The 24,606-nt window shown below is 33.8% G+C and overlaps 1 protein-coding gene across 2 annotated transcripts in view; it reads left to right on the forward strand.

Moving 5' to 3' along the window:
- Positions 1-5,423: 5,423 nt before the first annotated feature.
- Positions 5,424-24,606, forward strand: part of LOC131153029 (protein HASTY 1) — a 55,998-nt gene continuing 36,815 nt past the window's right edge. The window contains exons 1-11 of one of the 2 annotated variants that reach the window (XM_058105044.1): positions 5,425-5,742; positions 6,481-6,582; positions 11,195-11,338; positions 11,423-11,503; positions 11,607-11,676; positions 12,919-12,989; positions 13,066-13,229; positions 13,304-13,375; positions 13,484-13,718; positions 21,435-21,497; positions 21,597-21,884. In XM_058105044.1, coding sequence (XP_057961027.1) covers positions 5,635-5,742; positions 6,481-6,582; positions 11,195-11,338; positions 11,423-11,503; positions 11,607-11,676; positions 12,919-12,989; positions 13,066-13,229; positions 13,304-13,375; positions 13,484-13,718; positions 21,435-21,497; positions 21,597-21,884 — 1,398 coding nt within the window. In that variant the 5' untranslated portion in view covers positions 5,425-5,634. Of the gene's footprint in view, positions 5,743-6,480; positions 6,583-11,194; positions 11,339-11,422; positions 11,504-11,606; positions 11,677-12,918; positions 12,990-13,065; positions 13,230-13,303; positions 13,376-13,483; positions 13,719-21,434; positions 21,498-21,596; positions 21,885-24,606 lie in introns of both variants that reach the window. The other variant, XM_058105045.1, reaches the window with a different exon arrangement.

The raw sequence follows: 24,606 nt of genomic DNA on the forward strand, positions 1-24,606 counted from the left end.
AACCAAATAGAAGACTTAAACTTAAATTTGACCAACGAGGAAAAGACTAAAAATATGAGATTTATTCGCAAAATTATGGTTAACGAAGTTCAGCTTGTACTAAAAAAGATGAAAAATAGGAAAGTTATAGGATCAGATAACATCCCAATTGAAGTTTGAAAGTGCTTAGGTGATAATGAAATTATGTGGTTAACTAATATATTTAATACAATTATAAAAACTAAGAAAATGTTAGATGAAAGGAGGAAAAACACTTTAATACCTACATTAAAAAATAAAGGAGATATTTAAAATTGTAATAATTATAGTGTAATTAAACTTATGAGTCATACGATGAAACTATAGGAAAGTGTAGTTGGACAAATATTAAGGTTAGAAACGGAGGTCTCAGAAAATAAATTTGGTTTTATACTTGGGAGATCTATCACATAAGTTATATATCTTTTAAGAAAATTAATAGAAAAGTTTAGGGAAAAGAAGAGGGACTTGCATATGGTATTTATTTGTTATGCCCCGAACCTGGTGGGGCCCGGGTGCGACTTTCTATGAATGCTAATAGTGGAAGCAAATAAAATTCTAAATGTTGAAATCAGAATAAATAATTTTTGTATATCTTGAATGAATTTGTACAAGCCAATACAAACTACTTATAATACAATCTCTACTTTAAATATGGAAACAATTTATAGAATAGCGATTTTCAGTCGCCCAACCTTATGATCCAATTGCCCGGATCATGCTTCATGAACTTCGGTCGCCTGATTGCCTTGCAATCTTGGGTTTTTGGGCTTTTTCAGGTTTCAAAATTATTTTAGACCTTTTGAAATAGTTTATTAATTTAATAAAATGATTTTCCATGAAAATGTTAAGTCCCTAAGGTCTATCTAAGGTCAAGTACGAGTTTCGCTACAAATTCATTAAGACATATACTTACAATCAATCCTAAATGTAATACAACTGAATTTTTTTTAAGTCTTCAACTCTTGCTCTTCAAATACTTCATGGAATTTGCCAAGTGTTGTGTTAGTGAATGCTTCATGGCTTCCATTTTGCATCCATCATTGTACTTTCTCAAATAGTCATTAATGTTCACATACTTAAAGCACAAATGAGATGTTTTAGTTTGTCATTTATCAAAACGAGATCAGACTCAAAAAGCCAACAATCCTTATTAATGTGGCTAATACCCTTCCTTGGTTGGCAATTTGTGCTTAACCAATTGTTTGTTTGCTCTAAAAAATTTTATGCAATTGCTTAAATTTGAGAACTTTCACAATTTAACCTTGGTCTTGAGGTCTCAACTTATGGCTACCAAAGGTAACCTTGGATTGTCCTTTGTCCCCAAGTTCACCTCTAGTGGATCTTAGACTTTTTGCTTTCAAGTCCCTTACCTTGATTGGGATTGCTTGCAAGTTTTTGGAACATTCAAACAATAAAACCAAGTTAGAAATCCATATTCGTTGTGTTTGTTGTATAAGAAAAATTGTATGAGTTAATTGAATGATAAAAGAATATAAGTTGTATTTTTTATTGACATGTCATTGCTTGTGTGCATAACAAAACCATAGTTTGTCATGTGCCTTAATTATTCCAAACCTAATCTATGACTCGTTCATTACACAAAACTAATACCACACTCATTTGCAATTGACAAGCAATAGCAACTTAGGCTTATGGAAGTGATAATGCCAATCAAGTCGTAACACTTTGACAAACAAATATTCAATAAAAAGAGAAATTATAGAAAGTGGCTGTTCTTGCACTTGTTCGAGTGTCTCTTGTTCATATGTGAAATACGTGCTATGAGGGTCCTACTCGTGATAAGCATAATGTTAAAAAATGCGACCACATAACACGTGCCTCACATCTAAACAAAAGACACACAAACACATGCATGTATTTATTTCTAAAAGATAATTTATTTATTTAATTAATGCAAAAGATTGCCTCGTCGCATCCGTGCGAAACTTAATATTAACACTTAGAGTTTGAATCCAAAAAACAATCATAAAAATTGTGTTTATTCTCCTTTTATACTTTTTATTTATTGACTTATTAATTGATGTTGTGAAGGTTCAAAAGCCAAAGATGTGGAGAGCCATAATATGAGTTTAAGGCTTTGGTTTTATGAACAAATCAATAAACATGTGTTTGCTCACACACTCTGCATTGTCTTGTCACTTGTACTGGCCACACACAACATGGGTAGTTCACATTGTCAAATTACTTTTTTTAGAGCACTTATAAAGATATTTTATCAAGCAAATTGAAAAAAAAAAAAAAAAAAGGTGTGTAGTGCATGCTGTGAATTAGATAATAGTAGTATGTACCTTTTTTTTTTTTTTATATATTTTAATTTTTTTATTAAATCGTTACTTGGAGAGTTTTATTGGAATACGTTGAAAAAATGATGATCGTCTTCTCTTAATTTATAAACATTATTGTACGCTTAGCATTTCCATTTTACTATTTTTAAAGGGTCAATAAGAGTTGTGAAGTCGGTGAGAAGTCACGAATTTAAATTACTCATGTATCGATAATTTAAAAATCTTATAAGTAAATAATAGTTTGTAAGATTAAGGATATTTCAAAAATAAAGAAGAAAAAATATATTGATTGCACACTAAATTTCTTCCCTAATTAGTTAGTAACAGAGATGTACATATATACTAGTGTATTGCTTAGCAATGCTTGGGTATGCCAAAAACTTTGATTATACTTCAGGAAAAATTAAATTGATTAATAAAAATTCATTTAAATCAATCACTTTCTTTTAAGTTTTTGACGAAAATAGGATGCGCAAATATAAAAAATCAGTATGTAAAAGGTGAAATAAGAATAAAGAGAACAAGAAATAAAATTAAAGCAAAAGTACTCTCCATTACACACAAATAAATATATAATTTTCAAAGATTTTTCAAACATTCTTCTTATATTTCAATTTTGATCTTTCTTGCGTTGTGTTTAATATTGTCTTCACAATCTTTCTTTGAATTCTCGGTGTCAATGAATTGTTGATTTTTTTTCTTGGATCATGCAATTCATGTTATAAAGTATAAATTGCTCAGTCAATTATGTGTATGTGTGTTTATGTGTTTTTTTTTTACATAATTCCGATTAAGTTATGTATTATTATTTTTAACAAATTATTTTTCTTGTTCATTTAACTCTTAAACAATTTAGTTGGTTTTTGTCATTTCATCGTAAATAAAATATTAAAAGAAGATGAACTGACACCTTGGTGTGCGTAACTCAAGGATGATTTTAAGGAAGACTGTTGAAGGATTTATAACCCTCGAGTGAAGGAAAATAAAGGAGTAGACTCTTGTAACATCATTTAATTAGACAGTTATATTCAATACTAAAAGATATTTCATTTATAAAAGGGGGTAGTCTTGAGGGCACTCTAGGTTTATAAGAAGTTCTATACTATAATTGCATTATCTATACTGTATCGTTATACTGATTTGAGTGTCGAAGGAGACCTTGCCGTCTTTCAAGCTTTCTTTTTCGATTTTTGGCATCAACAATTCAAAAATTCTTATAATGATATAATTTTTCAATTGAATGTTAACTTATTTTTTTTTTCTTAAAAAAATCACTTGTGGTATTGAGATTGAGAAAAATTAAGGTTGTTAACTCAAAACTTTGTAAATACCTAATTGTTTCTCGGCAATATTTCTTTAGACACAGACTTTCTGAATTAGATAACCCCAAAATATTATCTATTCTCCACTGCCTTCTTCTGAAAATCCATTAATATTTACATAGGCTTTTATATTGATTGTTGCTTTGCTTTTCCAAGATCAAAATTTTAAACGATTGAATACAAATTCCTAACTAAATGATTTATTTAAAATAAAATATCATTTAAGAAAATAGAATTGTTAAACTAGAGCTTATACCATGGAATAAATGAGAAGAGCACAATTGTTTCTTTTACAATAATTTATAATAGAAACGATATTATAAATGGAATTACTAGTAGACATTTGATAAATAGAACTTGTTGTTTCATCTCGTTGAAAAATTAAATAGAAAAGATGATTTGAACTTGAAAAGTTTGACAAATATATAGTGCAAATGCAAATTATGACTTAATATTTCAAGATTTCATAAAAAAATTACTATTTTTTTAAAGATAAACAAATTTAACATGGAATTTCAAGAATTGTGCACTAAAAAATTACGCATGGCATAAAATATTTTTTAAAAATAGCATGAAATAGTGTGTCCAAATATATATTTGAAAATAATGAATTAATGAGAAAAATATTTTAATTCAAGAATTTATTATCATCTGAAAGTCCAAACAAAACTAATTTTTGGTTGATTTTCAAGAGTTAGATATTACAATTTATCAAAAATATTAAAAAAATTCAACACAATTTAATCAAACTAATCATAGAAAATTGTGAAATTCTTGGAAAAATATGATTTGGGATTCGAGAATTATAAAGACTGTGAAAAAAAGAAGAAAAAAGAAGCATGTGAATGAAAAAGTGTGAGAGGCCGATGATCAAGGTATGAAAATCGAGGAGATTGAGAGAACAAGGTTGAAAAGCCAAAAGTAAAGCATGAAAGAAAATCGTGAAAAGAAAAAGATGACTAAAAAGAAAAGATGCATTTTTTATAACGATAAAAATATGTAACAACACTCGAACACACTAATACGTGGCAAAATAAGAGATTCTCTTTTATGTTTTGTAATTACATATATAATATTAGATAAAGTGTGTGTGCTCGTGTGCGAAATTTTAATTTTATTAATCTTAAAATAATTATTTTTGAGCAATCAAAAGTAATATATTGATCTAACGGGACAGTTGTGTTAAATACTAAAAGATATTTCATTTTTAAAAAGGGGATGTTGGAGGGTGCTCTGGTACAGTAAGAAATTCCATACTGTAATTACATTAAATATAATTTATCGTTATATATACTGATTTGAGTGTCAATGGAAACCCCGACATCTTTCAAGCTTTCTTTTGGTAGCAAGATAAATTATTAGATACAACAAACGTATACTTTAAATCTAACTTGATTATATCATATATAAAAAAAAATTTCTTAATTTAATTAAATACATACATGATCATCGCAAACTATAATGCGAAGATTGAATACGATTTTTGGTGTCAACAATGTCAAAAATTCTTATAATGATATAATTTTCCCAATAAAGGAACGCTAAAATTGGGAAAAAATTAAAGTTATTAACTAAAAACTTTTGTAAATGCCTCCTAAATTTTTCTTTTGACGCAAAGACTTTCTTGATTAGATTACCCCAAAATATTATCTATTCTCAATTTCAATGCATACATAACATTTTCAAGGATAAATGAGAAGAGCACAATTATCTCTTCTATAATAATTTATGAGTCATTTGAAAAGAGTTATTTTTTTTTTTTGGGAGGAAACAAAAGGGTGAAGAAGTCATGATATGTGTTTTCAGCTTTTGTTGATTAATTTCAACCCTTATGGTGGTCTGTACATGACTGACTAGTTTCCACACGGATTCCATGCCTCTTGCCCCCCCACCATTGCCTGCCGCTTTACTTCTTCTGCTCCTTCCATTTTCCCTGCATACTCTGCTTCCCTCTCCCTCTCTCTCTCTCTACCGCAGCTGCAGTAATGGGGGATACTGGCGCGGCCAGCAATGTCGCTCGGGTAATAGCTGTAGCCCTAGAGTGGAGCTCTCCTCCTGATGCAAGAAACGCCGCTGTTTCCTTCTTAGAATCTGTAAGACTGTGACCTTACTCCCTCTCCATATACAGTTCTCTTTCGTTGTGTTCTATGATCGGTTTTCAATTATTCAAATTTTGTTGAAGTTTGATTCATTAAAAGCGCTCTCTGGGCTTGTTTCTAAAGCCCTTTAAAATTTCTCTTCTGCTCTCCCCTTCCTCCTGAAAGTCTTGAAATTTGATTGACTAGTTGGGTTTCCAGTATACAAACGTTGAAAATTTGCGAACTTTTATTTTTTCTCAATGCTTGTTGGAGGGTTCTAGCATGTATATTTTTAGTGGGATTGCTGAATTGGGTTGAATTATGCGATTTTCAGTACCCAACTGAAAAATTGTCAGCTCTTTAATGTTTTGCAGGGTTTTAGGTCAAACAAACGAACAATCAGAACTTGTTTAGGGCTCTGTGCGTATTGTTTCCTGACATTCTCTTTGCACAATGCACATTCATGAAACGCAGCACATACACATTATGGGAACTGATCAGGACTAGTTTGGGCCCTTTAGGCCCCTGTGCTTCGTGTGAAATGAAAGCCAATTGTCAATTCATGTTCTTGATATTTAATATTATACATTCATGACACAAGAGCACATACATAGACACATATTGGTATCATTTTTTTCTCAGTTGTGTATTTTCTTTTTTTTTGAAATCCATGTGTGTATTTATTGAGAATTCCTAATGAATTCTAAATTTTAGTCTTCCATTTTGCTGATATTTTTCTTTCCCATTTTGCAGTTTAAAACTGGGGATATACATGTCTTGGCAAACACATCTTTCACTTTGGTCAAGAATGATTGGCCGTCTGAAATTCGATTGCATGCTTTTAAAATGTTGCAGGTGCATCCTGTTTTCTATTTACACTTCACAAACACAAACACAAGGAGTGTTGTCTTTTTGAAAATGAAGGCATGTGCAGAATGCTGGAAAATGGTTGATATATATGAGTGGTTAGCAATGGCTAATTTGTTAACCTTGTATAATTTTATGTTCTAATGCATCATATAGAAGAATAAAGTTGTTTAAAATCCATAGTAAGCTAGTAAGGTAGATTTTGGGCCTTAGATTTCTTCATGTTGTCGCATATCAAATTTGCATGCTATTCTCTTCTTATTTGTTTTATGGTACTTTATTTATGTTGAATATCCTTATTTGGATGAAAAGAATCTTAGATGTCAAGCACAGACATGTCACTTGGATGACATGTTGGACATGGAAATATCATTGACATTTGGTACTGCTTGAACACCTGTCTGACATGTGTTCCACTAAAAAAACATTAATTTTGGGCTTTGACACAGGCACACTGGACACTGCATTGATACATCTTAGACATGGTGCAGATATGGCTGACTATTCTGCAAAATTTTTAAGCGACAGGATTCTAAAGTAGTTTGTAACTCAATAAAATAGTGTGGCCTGTCTTTTTCCATTAGTTTCTTTTCAAAATCAGAATGAAAGACACTAGGAGCAGGCAAGCTCCCTGTCAAGGGACTCAATGATGATAGATCAAGTATAAATAATGATAATAGTGCTTGTGTTGTAGAGTTGTCCAATAATTTTTGAATAAAGTGGCTAATAATGTGGAAATTGGCAGTAATGGGAGCTTGGTTAAGGGTCAGTAGGCAAGCTCCCTGTCAAGGGACTCAATGATGATAGATCAAGTATAAATAATGATAATAGTGCTTGTGTTGTAGAGTTGTCCAATAATTTTTGAATAAAGTGGCTAATAATGTGGAAATTGGCAGTAATGGGAGCTTGGTTAAGGGTCAGTAGGATCAGAGTTGTATTGAAAAGTTGGATATTCAAGAGACTATTGGTTATAATGATGGGAATAAGCTTGTTAGCATTGGGAAAACTTGATATGGATGGGTCTATGAAAAAAATATTCTTGTTGGGTAGTGATAAAGGAGGGAGTTATGGTGACATCTATGTGTCGTAACTGAAGTATTTCTGAGGGTTGTTTTGTTGAAAATCTGAAGGCATTGATGTTGAAATCAGGTGATAAGGAGAGTGAGAGGGTTGCATCAAGGATAAAAATAAGTGCAGTGATGAGTCTGACAATGGAAGTGATCTTGATAGTTACTTTGCCTGTGATGGTGGCTCATTATTTGACGAATTTGTGAGCATTATAGTTAATTTTTAAATTCCTAGATTTAGTTGGAGACGTTGCCCAACTGCATGCAGTCCACTTGAAGGCTTAGATGGTGTTAATTTCTTTGAAGATGATGGTAAGGACATAGGGCAGCAGGTAATTGAACAAATTTGGAATGGAATTTTGTCTACCCCATTTATCATAGTGGCGAGTGGGGTGCTAATGGAAAGGATTACAGCTCAACAATTTTTGGGTAAGATGGGGGTTGTGGTTGCCTGAACCTGGAAGGGAAGAAGTTCATTTGATGGTAAAAGCAAGTGAAGAAAGGGTCATCGTGAGTTATCTAATTTAAAGTCTTCTATCAACTACATTGGCAATTGTTTAAGAAGGGGCTTCTTAGTTAGTTTGTGTTAGGTGTTTTTATTTTCATTTTTTGTTTTTTGTTTTTATAATTATTTTACTTTCTTATTTATTGAGGATTTCTGGTCCTTATTTAGCTTTTATTTCTTTTTATTCTTTCTTAATATATTTATTTTCTTATTTTTTTTAAAATGACTTCAGAAAAAAAAGAAGCAATTTTCTTTGAATAGTTCTTTTCTCTAGGATGATTCAAGAACGCAAAAGCACATCAAGGACACCATTTGTTGTCCTATGATATTTTTTGTTTCGTGTGTGTCTGTTCTGTAGGTTAAGAGAAGTAGTAAGTTGGATGTGAGAATTGGGATTGATGGAGAAAAAAGAAGACTTAAGAAAAAAAAAAAAAAAAAAAAAAGAAGAAGCAACTTTCTTTGAATAGTTCTTGATGAAGCTTCTCTAGGATGATTCATGAACACAAAAGCACATCAATGACACCATTTGTTGTCCTCTGATATTTTTTGCATTGTGTGAGCATGTTTGTTCTGTAGGTTAAGAGAAGTAGTAAGGAGGATGTGAGAGTTGGGATTGATGGGGATTTCATATGATCCAATTCTCAATCTTTGATATGAACAAATGTTTGAACTTGGATCAAAATAAACTTGTTTTGCCTTTTGCAGTTTTCAACTGCATGAATATACTTTTAATCTTTGATGGTTTATTTATTATTTTCATTGCCAACTTATATTCACATTTGTTTATAGTACATTATATTTTTATATACCTTCATGTTTTGTTTTATATTTTTAGTATTTGTGTTCATGCCATTGTTGTGTCCTTTTTTGGATTTTATTGTGTCACTACATCCTTGTTTTGTCATGTTCACATTTCTTGGGTCCATGCTTGTGCTCACAGGATGTGAGAGATGTCTAGAAATAAGCAAGCATGAGTAGCTAGACGGAACTTGCGCGGTTTCTTACAGTTTTTGTTTTCTCAAGATGTAATGTAAATGACTATTTTTTGACCGAAACTTTTTTGGTGAGAAATTTATGCCGGAGCAAAGATGCTTACGTGATTGTCTTGGCTTTGTTTTTGAATGGTGGAAAAAATTTCCCAGTTATGCTATTCTAGTGGCTATTTTGTTGCTTGATGACACAATTATTCCACAAGCTATAGAATACTTTTAAGAACAAGGTCTTAAATTTCGATTTCGATTCAAATTTCGAAGCTCCAAAAGTATGGAAATTTCGATTTGAAAAAAATTATGGAAATCAGTAGTAAAGCATCAAATTCTTTTATGAAACTTTAGAAATGGTTAATGGACGTAATAATATAAGTTTTAGGACTAATATATTACAATTTAAATACGTCTATGTTGTGTATATGAGGTGGAAAAGTTCTAATATAATATGTTTATCAACCATATTTGTAAGATAATGTGCATTAAACATATTCAGTTAATACAAATGAAATTCACAAGTCATTTAAATATTATTTATTAAACAGATAATGATAATTTAGACAAGAATGGTTATATAAAATGTTGTTGTAAGTTTATTTTTTCTTATAATTTCAAAACCCTTGTAATAATCTTTTTGTTTCAATAAAAAATAAAATAAATTAAGGGAGAAGTTTCTCTTTGCTCCTAAATCTCTTGTTTGATTTCCGAGGAAATTTCATTTTGTAGTTGAAGTTTCGGCAAGTTTCGTTAAAATTTCTTGATTTCAATAAATTTTGGATGATTTATTGAAATTTTGAGGGAAATTATGTAAGACGACAATCGACTGCCATTTCGATTTTAAGGGGTGATAGAAATCGAAAATTTCATACAGAAATTTCAACAATTTCGTGGAAATTTGAGACCATGTTTATGATATGATTTTTAGATGTGTGTTGCAAAATTGACTTTCTCAATTTAGAAGATATCATGCAGCTTTTGTGGTTGTCTTCTTACTTTCCCATGTATATGGGCTTTGGCTGATATTTTAGCTGCCACGTCCATGGTCTTAAATTTCCACGAAATTGTCGAAATTTCTGGTTTCCGTCACTCTCAAAATTGAAATGGTAATTGATTTTCGCCTAGCATAATTTCTGTCAAAATCTCAACAAATCATCCAAAATTTATCGAAATCTCAAAATTTTAGTGAAACTTGTTGAAATTTTTACCATGCAATGAAATTTCCTCAAAATTCAAATGAGAGGTTTAGGAGTGAGTGAAATTTATCTCTTAATTTATTTTATTTATTTTTATTGAAACGAAAGATTATTACAAGTGATTTTGAACTTATATGAAAAAATGAGCTTACAGCAACATTCATTCATGTCTAAATTATCATTAATAAATAATATTTAAATGATTTATGAATTTCATTTGTGTTAACTGAATATGTTTAATGCACATTATCTTACAAATACATTTGATACACATATTGTATTACAACTTTTTCACCTCATACACATTATAAATATATTTAACTTGTAATATATTAGTCCTAAAACTTACATTATTATGTCTGTTAACCATTTCTAAAGTTTCACAAAGAATTCCATTTTTTTCTACTGATTTCCTGTTATTTTTTTAAATCGAAATTGACATAGAAATTGAGATTTATGTACTTTTGGAGCTTCAAAATTTGATTCGAAATCAAAATTTAAGACCTTGGCCACGTCAGATGCAGACCTTTCTTGACAAAAAGTTCATTCAAAAAGGCAGGGTTTCTTCTTCCTGCATGAACACGTTACAGTGAAATGCAAACATTGTATCTCAGTTCTTTGATCGGCCCCAGAAAATAAAATCATGTATCAATTTGCTATGAAATATTTTTGTGTGTCTGTTGACTTCGAGGATATTGAACTTAGAATAGGCTTTTCCTACCCCAACCTACCATAGTAGTCATACTGATCCTTTTATATCCTTCTCATAATGATCTTTTTTGTGCTATGATTGCATAAGGTTTCATGGAAATTGGAGTGCCCAGTTCTCATTTTCATGTCTTTTGGCAGCATTTGGTCCGTTTGCGGTGGGAGGAATTAAGCTCTACTGAACGAAGAAGCTTTGCAAATGCAGCCGTAGGTTTGATGTCTGAGATTGCAAACCCTTGTGAAGAATGGGCTTTGAAAAGTCAGGCAGCTGCTCTTGTAGCTGAGGTTTTCACTGCTGTCCTTGAACTTTGTTCAATGTGCTGATCGATCATTTTCTGTTGCTGTACTCATTATTTTGCTCTGTTGCAGATGGTTAGGAGAGAAGGCATAAATTTGTGGCAAGAGCTTCTTCCTTCGTTAGTTTCTCTATCAAACAGCGGTCCTATTCATGTAGAATTATCATTTTCTGTTTGGAGTTCTTATTTTTCTTGATTGCATTGTACTCTTATGATAAGCTTGAGAAAGTCAAGTTTGTTTTTCCTGTTCTTTTCAGGCTGAGTTAGTCTCGATGATGCTAAGATGGCTTCCTGAGGATATAACGGTTCATAATGAAGATCTGGAAGGTTAGTAATGGATTGACTTCACGCTGTGTTTAGGAGCATGGATTTTGGTTCGGGTATTAGATTTGGATTTGTGTGGATTTGGACATAATTCAATTCAATTTTGTGTTAGATTTTGTCGAGACGCACACAAATACAATCTAAATCCAAGGCCTGTCCCAAACATAGGGCAGTATATTTTATTGCTAATATTACTTTGGAAAATTAATTACGGATTGTCTTAAGTGTAATCCTGTTCAATTGTTATTGTCATTTTTGTTTCTGTCATCATCTTAAGACTAGGAGTTAGGAATTAGGGTTTTTAAAGTTGAATTGTTCAGTGGTATTTGTAGGAGTTAGTTATACTGAATTTTTTATTTTCTTATTTTTTTTGGGAACTTTGTTAATTTACTAATGAGACTGCCAGCAACAATCTCCTTATGCAGTTGCTTGTTCACTCTTCCCTATATTATGACACGTGGCAGTTCATTTCTAACAAGAAATCGGAAACTGTCAAATTCTGTTTGGGGCTAAGTGGCAATGACTGGGCATCCAGCCTTATTCCAATTCTTCCATCTTCCTTTCTACTTCTTAATCGTAAAAAACAGTACCTGGTTTCTTTCCTCCCACCTTTCCCTTTCCCTTTCCCATATGAGATCCTCTCCGAGTTCTTCATCAAAGACTCTGCATGGGGCATCTTCAACTCCATTGTGAGAAAACAACCCTTTGCCTCCATCTCCCTTAGCGCTCCCTCACCTCTACTCCGATCAACGCCTTCCAAGACAAACTTTTGTCATCTTCACTCTCGGATGATGAAGAGAGAACTTTTATTTTTTGGGTGAAGATAGCTAACTTGTGTGGATAATAATAATAATTATTATTATTTAGGTTTATTAATAAGAGGTAGCACATTCATGTTGTTCAGGAAATGTGTGAGGGAACTCTCATCAAAGTCCATTACAGCAGAAGCACAGCTATGAGCAAAGGCATCAATGTTTGTAGTGGAGCTCTTTGCCAGGGTTGTGAAAGGGCAACAGTAGGGATGGGTTTCTGTCGTCATTGGGAACTGGATTTAGAGTGATTTGTGGTGAGGGGGAGGGAGTTCTATTGTTTGTTTGGTTTCATTATTTGGAAAGAATTACCATGTCACAATATCAGGGGGAGAGTGGATGAAAACTGCAGAATGCGAGTGTTGCGAGAAGTCCTCTCTACAGCTTTTATTATTGCTGGTTGTCTTACTTATCCCTGATCTTATGTATTATTTAGGTGATCGGCGCAGGCTGCTGTTGCGTGGGCTTACACAATCTTTGCCTGAAATATTGCCTTTGTTGTACACAGTATGTTGCAGTTCTTGCCTTCTCCACAACAAGTCATGTTGTTTTGGGTAATTTAACACCTTAATTTGTGGTGCAGTTACTAGGAAGGCACTTTGAAGATGCAGTAAGTGAAGCAGGTAGGCAACAACTAGACACTGCAAAACAGCACGCCTCCACAGTAACAGCTACATTGAATGCTGTTAATGCATATGCTGAGTGGGCTCCTTTGCCTGATCTTGCAAAATATGGCATAATTTATGGGTATATCTTTTGCCTTTTCCTGGGAAGTTTTTTGGATTCTGGTTTTCATTGTGGACTTACCTCTCTTTCTCTAGGTGTGGTTGTTTACTTTCATCTCCCGACTTCCGTCTCCATGCTTGTGAGTTTTTCAAGCTTGTCTCCCCAAGGTGTGGTGCTTAGCTTCTTGCTCAATGATCCGTCTTATGTTAGCTGAAAATACTGTGAGTGTATATATATTGGTGAACTTTGCATGATTACTGAACTGTGATTTGCAGGAAAAGACCAGTTGATGCCTCTGCTTCCGAATTTGCTTCCGCAATGTGTAATTTGTTTCAAATCTTAATGGATGTCTCAAAAGATTTTTTGTGCAAATCGAGCTCCAATGTTGGAGTTGATGAAAGCGAATTTGAGTTTGCGGAATATATATGTGAGAGTATGGTATCTCTGGGTTCTACAAACTTGCAATTCATTTCCAATGATAGCACCAAGCTCCCTATTTATCTCCAACAGGTAATAGAACATACTTATATTACATTGTCTAATCTACTGGACTAACGCATTAGGATATATAAGTTAGATCATTTTATTTTTTTTCATGCCTTGTAGTTGAGTATTAGTAATCTAATTAATGAACTAGCCAGAATTTTAATCCATTTTCTAATGAATCCATGACCTTGACATGGGAGCTATTAGGTTCAAAAGTTTATTAACTTCTGTGGATTAATCTAACTGATTGAAAACTGAGTGATAGGTTTAGTTGGAAGAAGGCAAGAAGCATTATTAAAATTGCCCTGCAGATATATTCAATCTTACAGAGATCAGAATAAGGTGTCTGGTCAGAATGGTTCTCAGTCAATCTCTGGACGTAAATTGTAGAGAACTGCACTAAATGTAACAGCAATACCCCCAGGGTGGTTTTGATACCAAATGTAATGATCTGTGAGTTGTTAACCACTCCAACACATTGGTCCTCGCAGTTTTGCTCCATAAAAGGCACTTGAAAGGTTGAATTCTGAACTATCTTTATATGGTCATGATCTCCCTAGTACATTCTTTATGTGGGATTGTGAGATATTGTCAATATGTTGATCATGGCAACAAAAGTGATCTGAAGAATCCTCATCTTCTTATAGGTGAGAAAGCTTTCTCTCTCATCCTTCCTCTTTTGCTTGTCCTTACTATTCTTGATGGGTTTCAGCTTGGGAATTCATAGAGAACTCCGTTAGGTTGATACTGATTGAAAGCATGACTTTGGAGCTGTGTCCAGAAAGGATTGTAGTTGGGGGCTTCACTGATCTGGTGGAGAAGGCAGAAGTTGGTGTCAGCAGATAAGGGTTTCTTTGTTTGCTGCCCAATTTTTGTTCAATGGTCTTTTGTTGGCTGTTCAAAGATTGGAGCGCTTCCATCAGAATACAAAGTTTGAAAGGATTAGGTAGTATGTATTTGAGGACTTCAGTTAGAATACAAAGTTGAAAAGGATTTTGTGTCTAGAGAGGATTGGAGTTTGAGGCTTCATTGAAGTGCTCCAGTCAAAAAGGGGACAGATCAGTATCTATCAGGAGTTTTTTTGTTGTCAAGCCTTTATACCAGCCCTTGGAGGGTGTGGGTAGATTGGGAGAGGCTTCAGTGAGACGAAAAAAAAAAGAGGGATGAGTGACCCTGATAAATAAGCTCAGTTCAATTCTTATATTAAACCTATATTAATTTTTGTAATGAGGTGGTTGTTGATGTGAATGAAACTTTAATCCCTTGTAAAAGTCAGATGGTTCAATGAGAAGAAGCACCACACAGCAGGTTCATGATGAGTTGGAAGCAGCAAGATTGTATCTCAGCTGCAGATTGTCAAAGCGAGCAGGAAGTGGGAAGTAATCTTTTGGAAGTGGAGGCTAAGAAGTTGATTTCCCTGTTCAGAGGTGGTGTTCAAATTGAGGCAAATCAGTCGGGTACTGAATGTGGTTCCTATGGACATAAGCTAGGCAAGGGGTGGTCTTGAGCTTGAGGGGAAAACTTGGTGCAATTTGTATGATGAAGAGAGCAAGTTTAAGGGTGTTGATGGGTTTGTTGGATGATTTATAGCTACAACATGGTTTCGTATTTGGATTGTATCACCTTCAGATGATCTAAATGGGACTCTTTTTTTTTTTTAATTTAAATTTTATGATACATATCCAGTTCCTGTTGAAAAGTGGTATGTTAGAATGGTTCGTCACCAGTTCCTAACTTAGGAGATGCTGTTCAAATTAGCAATCTTGGTTTGCTACTCTGTTGTTTGCTTTTTCTCAAATGTTAAATTCCTTTGATGTTTATTAAATGTCTGTGAGCTTTAAAGAACTAACCTATTTCCCAGGTGATGTAACTTAAAATTTTCTTGTATGATATAAAGTTTTTATCAGTACATCAGCACCAATTATTCTTTTTTGGTTTGAAACCTGATTCTCTGGCATTGTAAGTTATTTTCGGATCCATCCTGTTCATTGAAAATAAGGCCTTGCAGTATTCCACAGGTGCTATACTATTCAATTTCTAGCATATATGGACAATAAAAGAACATATATGAACAAAAAAGAAATGAATTACTTGATTTCTAGTCGATTCCACCTATTGGGAGTGGGACTTAAGGCTTTGTTGTTTATTTTAATACTACTCAATTCCACCCGTCCCCTCTTTTCTCCTTCTGGTTGACCTTATTTTGCTGATGGCAGAGTTTTAGCACAGTAAAATTAACAAGCAGATAAAATTAAATTGCAATAACTAAAAATGTATAGAATATGTTGGTTTTTGGCTAAATAGAACTCTAGCAGAATATGTGGATGGCAACTTCAAAAAAGGGTAGAAGTGAGGGAATGGTGAATGTTGATGCTTAAAATTGATGGTTTCTTGTCTTCAATTGATATTTTTAAGGAGGTAGTTGATTGAAGAGAATAAGACTCATATAATTGATGAATCTTGAAGTTTTCTATTTCATAGTGGGTGATTGATAGATGTCTATTAAATTGAAGGCGTAGCTGTTCTCAAGTCCAACATGTTTGGCTGTTGAAAAACAGCTCGCCAGAAAATGAGCATAGTTTAGCGAGTTTGCTGAGGTGGACAAGTTGGATGAAGCAGAAAATTGCTGTCAGTGTGTTATGTAATTGTTGAATACTTAATAAAATTGAAAATCATATGAGATGCTCAAAAGGCTGTCATTTTTTTTGAGCTTAAAGAATGGCAGGCCAAACCATGTCTGGAAAAGGGATTTAGATATGGTTTAGTTGCTAACAAGTAAGGTAAAATAAATTGTGGAGGACTAGACGATTTAATGGAGTCAATTTTGAATTTGTTGGGTGTTGTAATGTGAGTGCCAGTCTGACATTCTCTTAGTAGAGAGGTGTTTGATATTGCCAAGCAATGTAGAGTACAACTGCTAGCTGTTTAAGGAAGTGGAATCTCCTTCTCAAATCTGATTAAGGGTTCATTGCCACTGATTAGGGGAATAGATTCATAAAATAATTACTTTAATGAGCCTTTGATCAAGTCCTTCATGTGTGTATGTACCTATACTGTTATTCTTATTTCTTTGTTTAATTTATGAACACCAACCCATGCATGCAGCATGCACATTGTTGGTAGGTGATATTAAAGACATGCAACAGCTTGGATGCCCTCATAAGGTATTGATTAGGATGAAGCCTTATACTTCCAGATTTGACAATTAGTTGGTATATGCTGTATTGGTGTAATACTGAGAATTTCATTTCAAATTGAATTCCTTACCTCCTCTCTCTCCCTCTCTCTCTCTCTCTCTCTCTCTCTACCCAAATTTATTGAATTCATGTGCCAAAGGTTTTGCTATTTATGAATTCTTGTGTCAATGGTTTTGATATTTATGAAAAACACTCCATTGCGTATCTTATTTATTTATTTATTTATCTTTGGCCAGGAATTTGATGGCCTTTATGATTGTTAATTCTAGATCAACCCTAAATATTTTTTTCTTTCCGTTCAAACATTGATGAATTTTATTTTTTATTTTTTTGTTTTTTGTTTTTGTACAATACTTTGATATTTTGGTGGTGATGATTTTATTTCAACATTATTTATGAAATTTGGATGTTTATATTTATGTATAATTGGTACTATATTAATTGTTGCCTAGGAAGCACCGATATTGACATGGGACACAGATACAACACGATACCAACATGACAATTTTTATAAAAATAAGGATACAACATGGCTGGGAAATATTATTTAATATATTGTATATATATTTAAGCATGTTTTTCCTTTTAAATAAAAAAATATTGAGGTAATTTTAATTTAAAATGAACTAAGAATCATTCATGCTCAATTATGAATTGCATAATCATTAGCAACACTTATATTAGAGAATTCAAGTAACATTCTTATTCATCAACAACCAAAACCAGCCATGTGACTGACAAAACCAGCAATGTCATTGACCTTCCTAGCCTGAAGATGCATTTCCCCCCTTCTATACCAAGGGAATATACATCTCACAAAGAGCATGCCTACATGAAGATCACATATAATATATATATATATTCTTTTTAGTTTTGCTGAGGAAGCAGATTGAAATTTGAATAGAGGGAAGGATATGGAGAAGAGGGAGGGAAGGAGGGAGGGAGTGTGATACTCACGTTGAGAAAAGAAGAGGCTTTGAGCCTTCGAGAGAGAGGAGGCATCGATGGGCTCCAATGGCAAGGATGATTTGAGCCTTTGATAGAAGCCAAGATTGTCGTTAAGCAAAGGCTTGTCAAAGGCAAGATTGTCGTTGAGCAAAGGCTGGGAGGGTGGGATGTCTGGAAAACTGGTGAAGAAGGTTGGGAGGCTGGGAGAGAGGTTCGATGACAGGGATGGGGATGAGGTCATGAGTCTTGCTTGGGCTTCAAGAAAGTTCTTGCTCTAGTCTTTTCTATTTGCCTCTGTTATAGCTTTGGGACCAAATAACATTCCAATTGAAGTTTGGAAATGCTTAGGTGATAACGAAATTATATGGTTAACTAATTTAGTTAATACAATTATAAAAACTAAGAAGATGCTAGATGAATGGAGGAAAAACACTTTAATACCTATATACAAAAATAAAGGAGATATTCAAAATTGTAATAACTATCGGGGAATTAAACTTATGAGTCATACGATGAAACTATGGGAAAGGGTAGTTGAACAAAGATTAAGGTTAGAAACGAAGGTCTCAGAAAATCAGTTTGGTTTTATGCCTGGGAGATCTACTCTAGAAGCTATATATCTTTTAAGAAGATTAATGGAAAAGTTTACGGAAAAGAAGAGGGATTTGCATATGATGTTTATTGACCTTGAGAAAGCATATGATAGGATACCTAGGGAAGTTCTATGGTGGGTTTTAGAAAAAAGGGTGCATGTAGTAGGTATATTGATGTCATTAAGGATATGTACGATGGAGTAATGACTAGTGTAAGGACTATAGATGGAGAAACTAGAGAATTTCCAATCACCATAGGTGTACATTAAGGATTTGCTTTGAGTCCTCATCTTTTTGCTTTAGTGATGGACCAATTGACTAAGAGTATTCAAAAGGAGGTTCCATGGTGTTTGTTGTTTGCAGATGATATTGTATTAATTGATGAAACTAGGGACGGAGTAGAGACTGAATTAGAATCATGGAGAGAAGTTTTGGAATCTAGAGACTTTAGGATAAGTAGAAATAAGATAGAATATATGAAATGTAATTTTAGTAATGATAGGACGAATATTGGAGACAAAGTTAACTTGATGATGAAGAAATAAATAGCACTTGTAGATTTCGATACCTTGGATCTATTATGCAAGTTGAAGTAGAAATTGAAGATGATGTAATGCATAGAGTTAAAGCAGGTTGGGTAAAATGGAGAAGTGCTTCAAGTGTACTCCGTGATCGTAGAATACCCTTAAAATTGAAAGGAAAGTTTTATAAGATAGCTATAAGACTAGTTATGCTATATGTATCGGAATGTTGGGTGACAAAGAAACATAATATCCAAAAAGTAAAAGTTGTCGAGATGAGAATGCTTAGATGGATGAGTGGTATAACATTGAAAGATAAATTAAAGAATGAACATATTAGCGGTAAGTTAGGTGTAGCTCCTATAGAAGATAAGATAAGGGAGGGACGACTCAGATGGTATGGACATTTGCAACGTACGCCACATAGTGCACCAGTGAGGAAGAGTGAGTTAGTTACTGTGGGGGTTAGTAGAATGGGTAGGGGTAGACCTAAAATAACTTGGGAGGAGATAGTAAATAAGGATTTAATATCCCTGAATCTGTCAAAAGAAATGGTACATGATCGCATAAATTGATATAGGCAACCCCACCTAGTGGGACTTAAGGCTTGGTTTTGTTGTTGTATAAAGTGGGTGAAAGAAGGAAGCAAAACACAGTTTTTGACATAAAAACATATCCACAGTATCTACTCCCTGTCTGGATGTATCTGAATGTGTCCATTTGTGCTAAAAAAACCAAAATTAATTTCTGACACAGGTTGGACACATTTCTGGATGTGTTAGGGGTGTGTTGTGTCCGACGCATGTTGGATACTGACACCCATCCGACACGTGTTGGACACGTTTCTGGATGCGTTAGGGGCATGTCATTTGTCCGACACACGTCGGATGCTGACACCCGTCCCCTTTTGGATTGTCTGTGTTTCCTGGATTGCTGCTTGTTGTATAGTGGCGTGCCCAATTTGCATCTGGGTAACTACTTGCAGTGTACATTTAACTAAATTTTGGTCTGAGTTTCTGAGTTTGCATTCTTATCCCTATCAGCAAATCTGCGAGCTCCACTTAGAATTTCCCTTTTTGTACCATTAATATTTGTCTTTTTCCATTCCAAATTGATATAAAAAAATCAAAGTTTCTATTGAAATTTTGTATCTGGAATTATTTAGTTTCCATTGACGTTGATAATGCCTCTGTCTGGAAGCAGTTTATTGTTGGTTGTGTAATGAATTTCAGGTAATCAAGGAATAGCAATAGAATGGCTAGTGGAACTATGGGAAAATATGGAGGGCATGCCTTTTATAATGGAAATTGCTTATAGATTGTTTAATTTCTACATTGTTTGATAGTTTAATTCATCCAATATGCGTCTCTAAGATGCTGCTCATTTAGATTTTTTTGCCATATCTTTTTCGAAGATTTTGTTAGTTATGTAAATTGCACCTGAAACACATCTTTGAGAATGAAATGTCAGAAATAAAAGATTGATTTGATTGCTTTTTGTCCTAGTGTGAGACTGCAAGTGAAGAAGAAACTGAGCAAGGTTGCTGATGTTAAAAGCGGATGAATGAAGTCACAGTGATTTTTTTTTCTTATGAGGAACAAAAATGGGAATATAATTTTTTGTAAATTTATTTTAAGTTACCTTTGTAAGAAATCTTTTTGGCAAATGAAGTTAACAGATTCGTTGATTAATTTTGCCTTTTGAATGCTTCAAATGCTGCCAATACTTGTTGCATTTTGATCTTTCATAGATCAGATGTTGTTAAGGCTTGGTATACTTTGTTGGCTTCCAACCTAACAGCTTAAGCTTTTAGGTGAAGTGGAAACCTGAAATGGTATCAGAGCTATGGTAGCAAGAAGGTCTTCGATTCTAGTCTTGTTGCCTGTGTTATTGTGTGGTGTTTAAAAATTATTATATTCCCTGTAATGGATGTTTTTTTTTTCATGGGTCTATCTCTCCACTGGTGTTGTTTATCATGCGTCCATGTGCAATTGGGCTGCACGGGTGGTGGAGTGTTAAGCTTGATATACATTGTTGGCCCATAGTCTAACAGTTTAAGCTTTTAGGTAAAGTGGTAGTTTAACAGATGCATTGCATATGGTCCATCTAGGTTTATTTACTTGATTTGCATGGCCTAATAGTCCTTTGATGACTGTTGCTTATTGTTTATCTGTCATATACTTTACAAGGCATATCTGAAAATTCTTGTCCAATGCTCAACGCTTGATGTTTATATTGAACATTTTTTATCATATAGTCACCTGTTTGTATATGTTGAGGTCTGTTCTTGATGCAATTATATGCATATTTTTATTTACGTATGTGAGTTCTAAAATGAGATTCATAGAATAAATTTAATTTGGTTTCTATGGGGAATTTGGAACCTTTGTTTAATGAATTGTGTATTTCTTTCTTTATCAGAATATATATATATATCAAGAAACTGTTTTATCATGCAACTAACATTTAATGACTTTTCAGATGCTGGGGTATTTCCAACATTTTAAGCTGGCACTTCATTTTCAATCTTTGTTTTTTTGGCTGGTATGTTGAGATTTCTTTGAAAATTTTTTATGAATCGACCAAAAAGTTTAAAAAGCAGCTATCTTCTCTCAACATCTTTTTATTTGCTTGCTTTTGCAGGCGCTGATGAGAGATTTAGTGACCAAACCAAAGGTTTTTGCACATGCATCTGGAGATGGTTCATTTAACGATGTGGGTGCTGGTTCCATACCGGCTGATAATGAAAAGAAAAAGATTCTATGTTTAATTGATGATGATATCTGCAGTGTCCTTCTGAACATAGCTTTTCAACGCATGCTCAGGAGAGAAAAAGTACTTCCTGGAACTGCACTTTCTTTGGGAAAATTGGAGCTGTGGAGTGATGATTTTGAGGGCAAGGGAGATTTTGGTCAGTATCGTTCTAGGCTGGTATGTCAGCGTGGCCATTCTTTTTTTCTGGATATGTATATCATGTAGCTATCAAAGGTCCTACCTGTTGGGAATGCCATTTGTTAAATATTTGAGTTGAGCCTTCAAAAATTGGAACGTAAATTGATTTGCCTAGCCCCTGTTTGGAACGTCTTAAAAAATAATTACTTTTTATAATACTTGTGTCAATAAGTAGTGCTTGGTTTACACTTACATAATTACTTATTTCGAAAGGTACTTATCCAAGCTACTTTTTTTTAAGGAAAATATATATTTTATAAAAAAATATTTCTTCCAAAAAGGTACTTATCTGAAAAAGTAGTTATAATAAGTAATTCCAGAATAAATACTTTTTCAGATAAATACTTTTTTCTAGGAAAGCACATTTCTATAAGTGGTTCCAGATGATCCCTTAATCCATCTTAGATTCTTAGAATGATCCCCCGTTCTCTCTCTCTATCTCTCTCTCAGAATTCGTAGTGCTGGTTTATATAAGTTTATATTAGAAGTGTGGCATATCATTATATGACAGCAATTTTTTGCTCTTCTGACATTGAGTTTCAAATGGTCTAGGGTGGGGAGAGTAGAAGGTATCATTTAGTTAGTTGGGATAAGTTTTGTAGGTCTTAGGTGAATGTTGTCTAAGAAGTAAGAACTATGCCTTTGTGGCAGTGTCTTTAGACCTAGATTGAACAATGAACAAGAGACCTGCCTAATTTTGGGGTCAGCCTGTTTGACTCTCTATATTTATAAATATAGAAGTGACGAGTATTGCTTATGATGTACCTTGCAAATTAGTAATAGTAGATATGTGCTTGTTTCATTCTTTACATCTCTTGTTTGTGTTTCATTAATGACATGTTTTGATTGCATGTTTTTTTTTCATTAATTATGTGTCCAACTGCCTTCAGTGTGTGTGTGTGGAGAAATGTCTAAAATAGTTGGACTAGAGAATTAAAGAAGCTCACTGCCTCTCTAACCTTTTGTCCTTCCTGTGTAAAAACTGAAAAGTTCTCATTCTTTAGATCCAGCATCCATGATGGACCTGCATTTGTCTCCTCTACTGGCCGTGGGAGCTCCTACAAGTATCTTCTTACAATCTTTGGCATATTTTTTATTAAAGGAAGATTCATTAATGCTTCAATTGCAGGTCTACACTGATTGATCCTGTTCTCATTATTATCATCACCATCTTCACCTCTCTCTCTCTCTCTCCATCCCTCTGGGCCTAACCTAGTTATCTGATTTGTTGGGTGTTGTTGGATTTGACCTGTTTTCAAGTAAGTCAAAATTTATGCATAACCTGGACTTCAGAAACGTTCTGGTTCCTGTCCAAGGTCGGATTGGCCTATCCTGTCTGGATTTGAAAACATTCTTTTAAATGGTTGTGGTGTTTTCCTTTAAAGTTCAAGTCTCTTTGGTACGAAGCGATTTACAGAAAATATGGGGCCATATGAGATGGTCGGATTGCTAAGGTACAGTCCTTGATTATTTATTTAGCAGATCACCCATTGTTTCTTCTTTTAGTGAGGTCTCACATTGGCATAGGGGATGCTCTGGATTGCTTTTCCTCGTCTTGGTGATCTTTTTAGTTGTCATAAACTCATATGATCCTATTTGTAGTTTCTTGTTTTCTGATGGGGGTCTTGTCTTTTGTAGCTTTCGCTCTAGGAGGAATTTGAATGAGAGAGAAACAACTGGTGTTTTCAGTTTGTAGGGGTTCTTGATTCTTTTCATTCTTCTCCATTGGATGCTTCAAAGAAACTTTCTTGCACTCATTGAGACTCCTTCCAAAATTCAGGCCTTTTAAGTTATTGCAGTCCTTGATAGTATTAATACTCAATATTTGCTTCAGGTTAGCAGACTGGTATGCTGGACAAGTTGACAGTGGGCTCACATTTTATTTACTTCGAAGTGACGAGTTGAATGTGCATTTGTTTTTGCATTCCATTTTATAGCAAAGTGGAGCAACTATTTTTTTGATGTTTTTCAGGAGCATTAGATTTCTCCTTTGCAGAGTTTTGTTCTTCAAAAGTTTTTTGGTTATGGAAAATTGGGGAAGAAATTTGTTTGGAGAAATGCTATTTTTGCTATGGTTTTGTGTATTTGATTGGAGTGGAACTCTAGAAACTTCAATGGGTGAGTGATACCCTTTGATTTGGTTCAGAGTAGGGTTCTATCATTGGCTTCTCCTTGGATCCTTCTGCCTTATGTTTTCGTTTAGAGTTGTGGCTGGATGGCATTATGGAAAAAGAGAATGGAGGGTTATGTTGCATTAGTATTTTGTTTAAGCTTCTTCTTTTGTAGGAGGATAACTTTTCTATAATTCCTGTATTCTTGTTTCTCTCTTAATAATATTTCTTTTATCTAAAATGGGATTTTTGGAAGACTGCTATGTTTTCAGCGATTTGGTGCTTTTCTTGAAATGTGATTCTAGAACTTTAAGGGCTCTTCTATTCCTGTTGATCTTTTATGTAGAGTTGTTTTCCTTGTTTCACTTTGCTTTTGGTGTTCTAACGGATTTTCCGGGGAAATTCCTTGACCAGTCTGCAAAGGATTGGGCACGTGCTCTTCTTTAGTTGTTTAGCTTTCTTATTTTTCCTCCTTTTTGCATTGTTCTTCTTTGTTCAGTAGAGGATGCCTTAGCATCCTTGCATCTCTTTTCTTTCCTCCCTTAGTATATAATTCATTGTTTATCTGAAAAAAAAAAAAATTGAATACT

Source organism: Malania oleifera, chromosome 4 (genome assembly GCF_029873635.1).
Source record: "Malania oleifera isolate guangnan ecotype guangnan chromosome 4, ASM2987363v1, whole genome shotgun sequence".
NCBI classification, from domain to species: Eukaryota; Viridiplantae; Streptophyta; class Magnoliopsida; order Santalales; family Ximeniaceae; genus Malania; species Malania oleifera.